General features: G+C 37.4%; 1 protein-coding gene across 2 annotated transcripts; it reads right to left on the bottom strand.

The window, feature by feature from the left end:
* Nucleotides 1-261: 261 nt before the first annotated feature.
* On the bottom strand, nucleotides 262-1941 carry LOC147626742 (uncharacterized). Of its 2 annotated transcripts, XM_086816980.1 has the most exons (3): nucleotides 1323-1941; nucleotides 762-947; nucleotides 262-674 (listed from the first exon to the last, which is right to left on the bottom strand). In XM_086816980.1, exons 1-3 carry the CDS (start codon nucleotides 1884-1886, stop codon nucleotides 408-410), a joined length of 1017 nt encoding a protein of 338 aa, XP_086673106.1. In that variant the 5' UTR covers nucleotides 1887-1941; the 3' UTR covers nucleotides 262-407. The 2 variants fall into 2 exon arrangements, with proteins under 2 accessions (XP_086673106.1, XP_086673107.1); XM_086816981.1 differs by lacking the exon at nucleotides 762-947.
* Nucleotides 1942-10543: the final 8602 nt, after the last annotated feature.

Raw genomic sequence — 10543 nt, 5'->3', positions numbered from 1 at the left:
AAAACGCAGAAGTTTGCCATGAGCATATCAAATGTGGTAGAGAAAATCCAAATCAAGACAAAATATCACATATTTTCTTTTGAAGTATTAATATTTTTTTTCTTTGTTCTCTCAACGACCGTAGAAATTTTAGCTATGAACTTTAAAATTAATTTGTGGTTGCGCTTTTCTCTTTCATGTGGCGAATTGGAACATTCAACTTTTTCTTACATTTGTAGCCATTAGAAATTTGCTCAATGTCTTTTACTAATAATTGTTGTAAATTTGCTCAATGGCTTTTACTAATAATTGTTGTAAATTTTTCCTAAGGTTCAAGGATACATAACTAATCAAACAATTTCTTTCATATCAAAATTACCAAAAATGATCATACACAAAAGGATAAGAGAGTGCTTTGTTTGTGTCAACTAGCCTGAGTATGAGCATTGCCGTTGCATCACTAGATCCTTGCTTGTGTCCAGACTGAGGGTGCAATGGGCGGAGTTGGCGAACTCGGGGCGCAGCAAGGCATGGGCTCCGGATCTAACGTGGAGGCCAACCTCAAGGGGCACCACTCCCCCTTGGTTGTACACGTCAGCTAATTCGGAGCCAACCCCGTACGCTGGAACGTCTTGCGTGGTCACGTTGGTCGATATATTCATTTCACTGTTCTTAGGGATGTCGAGCTCTTGGATCTGCAGACAGCATGCAGCAGTGGATTAATTATTACATGGTTCATTAGACTAACTGATCGAGGCGGTCTAATCACCTGCCGTAGCTACCTGGCCTGCTGCTATGGTGAAGCCCGAGTAGATGAGGGATACATCCCCGCCTGTCACTTGCACAGCGAAGAAGTCAGAGGGGTTTGATATGAGGAGCAAGAATGTGCACTGTAGGCTCACCACCTGCACCGGCACCCCACTTTCGTCTTGTCCTTGCCCCACAACGAACCCTTGGAACGTTATATCCTACCAACAGGAGGAACGGAACTCACTAGCATTGCGCATCATCTCGTAAATAACAACATCCTTGTAATGGCATCAATAACATCATCCTTACAATGGCATAAACGCAGGCATTTAGAGGACATGGTCTTACAGTTCAATCGTGGCATATATATAAATTTGTTACCAATTTGATTTCCTGTCTCGTGCAGCTGGGGGAATGGGGACATTATATATATGTATGTATGCGCATGCATGCATGCATAAATATGTGTCTGCACGTGCGCTTATGTATGCAGGTATATGTAGATGTATAAATAGAGAGGGAGGGGGCGGGGGAAAGAAGGGTAACTTCCTAGATAGAGAAAGTGCGAGGGTGGTTTGTACTTTGAAGCTTACCTCTACGAGAATGGAGATCGCGTGGGGCACAAAAACCAGCCAGAAGATGAGTAAGCAGATACCAAAGAGCACAGCCGACAACAGCACAGCGAACCAAACAGTGCGCTTCCGGTTAGAAGATGGCCGATTACTCTGATTGATATTGAGCTTGTCTTCACCGCCCAACCGGATCGACTCTTCAGCACCTTGTTCTCGATAGGCTCCCGGACGCGGGGATGTCCAAATTTGGTACCCGCCCATCCGAGGGCTTGCGTCGACGATGTTGGCCATGCCAATGAAGCGATGGGGTGCTGTCCTGCGCGATGAGGATCTCGCAGGTAGGGAATGGTCCGCATCCTGGGAGCGGTCGAAGAACTGAGTAGTTGACGAAGAAGCCCTTCCAAAGGAGATGTTGTAGGAGTCATCTCGGGACGGCGTGCGAACATGAAAATCAGCATTCACAACACTAGTGTAATGAGGCACTGTTGAGCTCGAAGCGTAATCAACGTCTATGGAAAGCTCGTCTAAATCAAAAGAGCTGCTAGCACCAGCTGGCTTTTTGCCTTCATTAGCTAGCTCAGCCATGGTGTCCCTGCCTTCCTCGGAATGGAGGAGTAGCAGCGGCAGGCGATGGACCAAAATTCATTCCATCAATACCTTTCTTTCTCATTTCTCTCGACCAGGTGTTGCTTTCCTTCTCAACATGGAGAGTATCGCCAACAGCTCAGCTTTACTGCTCCTTGCAACGCATGCAACTCTGTCATTTAGTGGGCACAAGCCCTCGTTCGCTTGGCTCACGTCGCTCAATTGTTTAGTGCGTCGAGACTCCACGGTAACGCCACGTCTAGAGAAGACATTGGTGCGTCTACCATACATAAACGCTATGTCTATAAACCACATTTTATCATTAAAGGATTGTTTAACGAGATCTTCGATTTATGTTGTTAGGATAGGGGAAAGTAGGGCAAGTCTGTATGTATGAGTGTACATGTGTGTGCAAGTTTGCATTTTGACCAGAGCATCTTTGGCTGTTAAATACTGGCATTTACTATGAGTTCTCCAAAAAAAAAAACGTGGACACTTTTTATTAAAATCGTCATTTTGAAGTGTGAAACAACCCGCCAAAAATCATCCTTGCATGTGTGTATGTGTTGTAGGTGCACAAGCATGTATAATTACATGTTTGTGTATGTGTGTACGCATGCATGCGTGTGTGTGTCCATATATGTGGGCATGCCTCCACATGTGTATAGATGCATTGGAAGGCCATCCCTTCAAAGCACAACAAAGGTAACATGGGTAACCTACTTTTCCTAAGTGTTACCATACAAATATTGTTGTAGTGTTGCCCGTGAATTGAATATTTTGCTTTGTTTACTACTCTCACGTATGCTCCACCAAGACAAAAATTGTATATTTGAAACTTTTGCTTTTTCATGAAAGCCCAAACTTGGCAATCTAAGGGCTTTACCACCCAACCTATGCTAGTAGCCAGTTTGTAGCTAGGATACCATATAACATGGGATCAATCATCTTTTGTGTGGGATGATGAGAGGTCAGACCAGATTTGTGGGCTACTAAATAATGGAGCTCTACTAGTGCATTGGGCTAGGGGAGAATGTGGATGCAACATGAGAAGAGTATGGGGGTGCTAGGTTCTCCCTTTTGTTGTTGAGAACTAAATTATTCCTTTGGTATGTGTTAAAGGATAATTGTTGTACATGTGGATGGATAGCATACTAATATATATATATATATATTTCCCAAAAAACTTTTGCTTTTTTGTTTGGTGTAAGGAGTTGGTGATTTATTTTCGTGTGTTACCTCATTTTTCAAAATCAAAATCTTAAAAACCTTGATAAAATGTATAACTAGTTTAGAGGGTACATCTTAGTGTCCTAGCTTGTCCCTTTGTTCAAGTGCGATGAACATCCAACTTACGAGTTTTTAAAAATATGCATGTCATGATTTATCCTTTGTAAGTGACAATATTTTAATAACATGGGTACTATTTTATATCAACATGTGGATCCTAAATATGCATCTCATACATGTATACCCCTTTCATATTCATGATTCCACACTTCTTTTTTGAAACTTTTTAGTGCTATACATTTTGGGCCCTTTCTCATAGTTACAAACTTAAGGAATATTTACATCGTTAAATTTTATGTGAGATTCAAATAACTCAATGAAAGTAAATCAAGCTTATCAAAGATGGTGGGTTATCTTTTTGAAACAAAGGACTTTAATGGCACAGATGATTCTAATCTCTAAGGCTTATGGAAATACGGTTTTATTTGTGCTTCATTCAATTTCTTATATGCTTGAGCATTTCAACCAAATACATAATAAAATGGTTGATGTCTTTATTGAGTATGCACAATCCTATATAAAAAATCCATTCATTTCATTTAACTTAGGTGAAGACAAAGATAAAAGGGAAAACAATCTATAAAGACTCTTGAAATGATGCGATAGACCAAATTTAAAAAGATATAAAAATCATTTCGAGCATCTCACTAGACTTATCACCTATCTACATTGCGAAATAGTGCTAGCAGGGCCATGTATCAATATTATTAACTTTCTAGAGTTTTGCTCATTTGATTCATTTGGTACTTTCTTTTATCTCATGATGATGAAGTTGTATCACGGTATCTCGGGTCTCTCTCTCTCTCTCTCTCTCTCTCTCTCTCTCTCTCACACACACACACACACACACACACACACACACCTCCCTTATGATAATACAATGTGATACCAATGATTATTATGAGGCCAATACAACTTGCAAATGTTTTATCAACTTCAAAAGCATTTCACTTAAGCACTACTATAAGCCTCACAATCAGTGCATGGCATTAAGCCTCACCGTAACCCTTGCAATTTGTGATGACTATTGCAAGGTAAAATGTGATGCATCATAACCAATCTCACCACAAACCTCACAGAATCCATATTATAATAAATTATGATGCTATAAATTGAATTTTTGTAGGGAATGAAAGGTGTAGTTGTCACAAGTATAGCTACCCCTGAATTTTTGTAGGGAATGAAAGGTGTAGTTGTCACAAGTATAGCTACCCCTGAATTTACCTAAAGTATTTAAGTAGTTTGAAAGAAATACTTTTAATGAAAGATAACATTGTCACATAGAAATTAGGTATACGGGGGTCTAGCGACAAAACTTACAAGCATCACTAAACGACACCCTATAGAGACATTTTCAATGATTATTTGGAAAAAAAAAGAGTTAGGCATCATTTTGTGATATTTTTTGTTTCTCTACAAACCACACTATTAGTGACAAGAATCACATGTTTATAAGGTGGCCAAGGCTTAATATAGTTCAAATTCCATTTCTCGACACCTCCATACCTCTCCATTGACTCAACGATCACCTTCATCTATCATCTCCCTCTTCTCATATCCCTCCTTGGCAAATGCTCACCTCATCTCCCTCTTCTCATATCCCTCCTTGGCAAATGCTCACCTCATCTCCCTCAACCCTCATCTTCCTCTTCTTGTATCCTTCTTCTTCTCCCTCAATCTCATCTCCATCATTAAATCAAAAGATATATGCTCCACATTTCCCTCTCTCTCCTCCCTCCTCTAATCAAAAGGTATACGTTCCATATTTCCCTCTCTCTTCTCTCCAAAAGAATGCAACACATGAAGGTATATGCTCTTTAATGTAATGATTATGCATCTGATTAAGGTTAATCTCATCCATACCTCAATTTTTAAAGAGTGACATCTTGCTATTGCCGTTGCTTCTCCTCCACTTACTTCTCCTACTCTTGCTTCTTCTCTTTAGACTGGTTTTGCATCTCCTTCTCTTTACTAATAATTAGGGCATATGTAAGTTTATGTTTGATCTCACCTAATATTTAAATTTTTTATTTTTTTTCAAAATATTTTGACAAAATGTGAGCAAACCTCTCCTCCACATAAGGAGAAACCATCTCTCTCATTTTTTTGCAATAAGTTTTATGTTTATGCTTTATGTTTCATGTGTTTTTATAGGTCCATCTCGGGTGCTATTATTGGTACACCCTTAGCGGGTGCTATTGAAGTTGGTTTTTTCATGTTACTAGTATGCATAAAGGGCTCTATGCATAAAGATGCATATATTCATAGAGAGCCCTATGCATAGAGATATTATGTATAACTAAATGCATGCATATCAGAGCATACACATAGATCTAATATGCATCCATGAAAAATATGCATGAATATTAGAGCTATGCTTTATGCATGCATAGAGCATGTATAAGGCATACATATGCATGCATAGAGAATACATATGTTTTATGTATGCATGTTGGAGCTATGCATGCATGGAGAGTACATATGTTCTATGCATGTATATTAGAGCTATACATGCATAGAAATACATATGTTCTATGAATGAATTTTAGAAGTATGCATGCATGCATATGTATGCTTTAAGCATGATCTATGTGGGGGGAGAGGAACATAGACTAAGCATATAGGAGTTCAAAGTATCTATGTTTATGCATGGGTATATGGTAAACAACTTGAAACATTATGGTGTCGTGGTCTAGGATGAATTGTCAATTATGCATAGACTATGCATAGGAGTTTTAATTATTTATGTTTATGCATGGATAGATGGTATATAACATACAGCGCGAAGCTACATATGAAGGAGGAGGAGATATCCCAGCAGTCTTTGTAAATGTATTGCCTCAAATTTTATCTTATCTTTTAATAAAAAAAGGTTACCTTTTAACAAGTTACATAAAATCAATGTTCATTTGTTTCTATGCATGTAGCTTGAAGTAGTGGACTGCAGTATAATGGGGTTTGGAAGCTCTCTTTGAAAGGGTGCAAGATGAAGGATGGATTATTATTTCTGAAGGGCATATTTAGCAAGCATGGCAAGTAAGTAAATTCCTAAAACCATAACCTCTTTGTTTTTTCAAAACAGAGTTTCACTTGTGTTAGTTTTGTTATGTTTTAGAATCATGTTACTACAAACCATGTTCTCAGGGGGTTCACCTCTAGCAAATTTTATGTATCATCCCCACGTGCATTCAAGGGGTATTTAAAAGCCCCCTTACACTTACATACTTTTATGAATAAAATGACCCCTTTTCTTTATAAACTTACAGTTTTTTTTTTCAAAATTGGTTTTAAAAACCCCTCCTATAAACGTAATTCTACAACATTTTTGAATTAATATACCCATCCTGATGAACTCACGTGCTACACTTACATATTTTTAGGTTAACCCCCCGAGACCATGTTATTGTACCATGCCCATGTGCAACTATAAAGCAATGGAAATGTGAGAGTAGAGAGTGAAGCTACAAGGGGACAATAATAATTAGAATGCCTGAGAATGTGCCTATGTTTGTGTTGAAGATGATGATGACGAAGGAACATCACATTTGGGATATGAGGACCTCGACGCCCCTAACTCTATAAATTTTCATTTTTCTATCTTTTTGTTTTGCCCAATCCGAAATGTATTTATTTAGCAATTAACTAATAATAACTATATTCTATCACTCAACCATGGATGTATGGTATATACTTTATCGTCATTTTTATATATACACATAGTCAATGTGATCTTGTGTTTATATATACACATAGTCAATGTGATCTTGTGTTTATATCTTTCTATTTATTTTGTTATGTAGGTATATTCTATCATTTGTATTAACAAGCTCTTATAAAAGAAACATGTATACTTACATCTACTTTAATAAAAAAATGATTTTATATCCAATTAAATACATAAATCTAAGAATCTTCAATGATAAGCCACTCTCGTGGGTTGGAATCATCGACGATGAGATCTGGGTATAGAATGTCTAACTACACACAAAAAATATATGCATACGTCATATCTTTATACATAGGATCGATGATAGTGTATGAGAGGATAAGAAATTATGATTGTGTAAAAGGGAGAGAGAGAGAGAGAGAGAGAGAGAGAGGGAGAGAGAGAGAGAGAGGGTGTGAGTGAGAGGAGATTGTGATGAGTGTGTCTACATGTGTATGTATGTGTGTGTGTGTGTGTGTGTGTGTGTGTGTGTGTGTGTGTGTGAGAGAGAGAGAGAGAGAGAGAGAGAGAGAGAAGAAATGCGAGAAACGCCAGGGGATGAGGGGCACTCAACATGAGTTTCTTAGCGACATAAATAAGAGACATATATAGTGTCACTAAAAACGTTGCCATGTGACATTTGTGATACGACATTCTTATTGACACTTTATTGGGGGGGCATAGTGTTGCTTGTTGCTAGGCTCCTGTAAATTTGTAGTAAAAATCATAAATGTCTTAGGGTGGATTCATGCTTTGATTTGTGATATCTAAAAAAGAAAATTATAAGAAATAATAATAATGACACCAACACTTTGCTCTCCACATGGAGTACATTCAAGAGTAATAAAAACATCCATAAGTTCTAGAAGGATAATCATTGGAATACACTTGAAAAATCAATTGTGCAGATTTAAAGAAGAAGCTTTCCATGGTCTTCATGAAGTTTTATATCCAAATCTTCATGCCCCTTATTTACTTCCATTATATTTACCCATCCTTAAGCATATGGACATGTCGAAACATAATAGAATTAAACATATATACATGTGTTGTTAAGGATTAAATAGAAGAGTACGAATAAAAGAAAGATTGCGGGAGGGCAAGGGAGAGGTTAGGAGAGAGAGTTAAAGGGACTTAAAATTGGTATGTGCATGAATGAAGGTATTTTGGTATGTGATTAATTGCTAATTCAAAAAGTGAAACTAGTAAGAGAGTGCACGACTACATACAAAGAAATACGACATTTTATTATTCAAACTTGCATAGATATATATGCCTTATGTAAAGTGCCTATTGACCATACAATGCCACATGCATCCAAGAAGCCATTTTATATATGCCTTATGTAAAGTGCCTATTGACCATACAATGCCACATGCATCCAAGAAGCCATTTTATATAAAATGCCTATTGACCATACAATGCCACATGCATCCAACAAGCCATTTTACTATTCAAAATTTCATAGATATACATGCCTTATATAAAGTTCCTATTTACCATCATACAATGCCACATGCATCCAACAAGGTACACTACACATACTTTGCTTGCATAAAGATTAATTGCTAATGCAAAAAGAGAGCCTAATAAGAGAGTACACGAATACATTCAAAGAGAAAAGTCATTTTACTATTCAAACTTGCATACATATACATGACTTATATAAAGTGTCTTTTGACCATACAATGCCACATGTAGCATGACACGTACTTTGCTGTGCCACTTGCTACTTTTTTCATATGTGACACACGGGTACATGCCCTTTTATCTTTCTACTTCAACCAATGTACTAAAGTGCATTTGAACTTAGAAAATAAATCAAGCACTTCTCACCTAAGGTTTATGCTCAACCTAACAAATAAAATAGTTTTTAACACCCTCACTTGTAGAGTCAGGATACTAGTAGATATCATCCTAATACATTAGGATACAAGCAATAACCTTTCAAAATAAGATAATATTGTAATATAAATTTTCATCCCCGTGCTGATGTGTCCAAACCTATAGCCTACATGGTATCAATGGAGTGCTTGTGCTTCTTGTCCTTCCTTTCGGTCCAACAATATTTCTCTAATGTTTTTGACAATATGTGGACTTCTTCAATTTCTTTCCTTTGTGTGGTAGAAGGTTCTTTCTTCTTTTGTCGATCTGGATCCTTGGTAGAGTCTCTTCTCTTCCATTGAGCTTTCAATTCCTTCAAAATTTAGATTGTGAAGATTCTTGAGCATTGCCAAATTCCCTAGGCATGATCTTCAAAACAATTGCATCCCTATGGGTGTATCGATGCTACCGATTGTTGCATTCACTACAAGAGCTTGAGGGCATACCGACGTTAAAATACCGACGCAAATGTCGAACGTCGGTATGTCCATCGTAATGTTGGAGGAGACAAGCATGGCGGGTTTTTTTTAAATTTTTGTGTCCCGTCGCGTATACCGACGCCTATACCGACGCACATTCCGACGTTTATACCGACGCACATTCCGTAGTATATACCGACGTATATTCCGATGCATATTCCGTAGCATATACCGAGACATATTCCGACGCATATTCCGTAGCCTATACCGGCGCTCGTAAGTTTTTCACAGCCGAGAGCCTATTTTCTGGTTTTTTCGCAGAAGAGGCGCAAGAAGAACCCAAGAAGGTCTCTTTCTCTCCCTCTTCTCTTTCTCTCTCTCTCTCCTCTTTTTTCCTCTCTCCTCTTTTCTCCTTCTTTCTTCTTTTCTCCTCTTCTCCTTCTCCTAATATGTTCTTGCAATTGCTTTTACTTTTTAATTTAAGAATTAGGACATTTAAGATTTTGTGTTTTTTTGGCTCTCTATGCATGTTGAGAGCTCTCTATGTATGCATAGTTCTCCTAATGCATGCATAGAGATTTTAGGATTTTGTATTAGTTTTTTTTCTTGTGTTTAATTTACTAATTAATTTGTTTAATATTTTGTTTTGCAGCTCTTTCACCTCACCAATCTTTCACCAATCCTCTCCTTCAGCTTTGCAAAAAAGAGGTAAATCCTCTTTCGATTTTTCTTGTTTATGCTATTTTCTATGAATTATTGCATCCCTATTTTATGGTTTAGGGTTAGTTTTGGGTTCTTGTAAGCTTACACATAGGATTAATTTAATATCTATGCATAAAACCTATAATAAGCTTGCAATCTCTATGCATAGCCTTCTTGCAAGCATTATGCATAAGCTCTATTCATAGAGCTTGTGAGCTTGTGAAATCTTTATGCATAAGCTCTATGCATAGGCTTTATGCATAGAGTTTGCAAGCTTATAAAATCTCTATGCATAGGTTTCTTACAAGCTTATAAAATCTCTATGCATAGGTTTCTTGAAAGCTTGCATGGACATTGTACATAGAGCTTGCGTAGCCTTCTTGTTGAAAGCTTTTTGAATGTTTTTACTCTCTTATACATATAACATATAAGTCTTATGCTCTGTTTTTCTATGCATAAGGTATTCTCTTTATTCATAGAGTTTATATATGTTATCAAGGTAAGATCTATTATCCATGTAAAACAAGATCATGTTTATTACACCATTAAGTGATGGGATTAAGGGTTAGCATAGTGCATAAGGCATATAGCATAGAGCTTATGCATAGAGCTTATGCATAAGTCTTGCATAGAGCGTATGCATAAGACTTATGCAT

Source organism: Cibotium barometz, chromosome 22 (assembly GCF_041138505.1).
Source record: "Cibotium barometz isolate CiBa-2024 chromosome 22, ASM4113850v1, whole genome shotgun sequence".
Lineage (NCBI taxonomy): Eukaryota > Viridiplantae > Streptophyta > Polypodiopsida > Cyatheales > Cibotiaceae > Cibotium > Cibotium barometz.
This window is presented reverse-complemented; position numbering and strand designations above follow the sequence as displayed.

What these genes read in the sequence shown, in the direction of transcription:
- LOC147626742 (XM_086816980.1), bottom strand. Translation starts at nt 1,886, where the DNA reads ATGGCTGAGCTAGCTAATGAAGGCAAAAAGCCAGCTGGTGCTAGCAGC. An exon ending in CGATCTCCATTCTCGTAGAG is followed by an intron (nt 948 to 1,322) that starts GTAAGCTTCAAA and finishes TCCTGTTGGTAG; the next exon opens with GATATAACGTTCCAAGGGTT. An exon ending in TCACCATAGCAGCAGGCCAG is followed by an intron (nt 675 to 761) that starts GTAGCTACGGCA and finishes TGCTGTCTGCAG; the next exon opens with ATCCAAGAGCTCGACATCCC.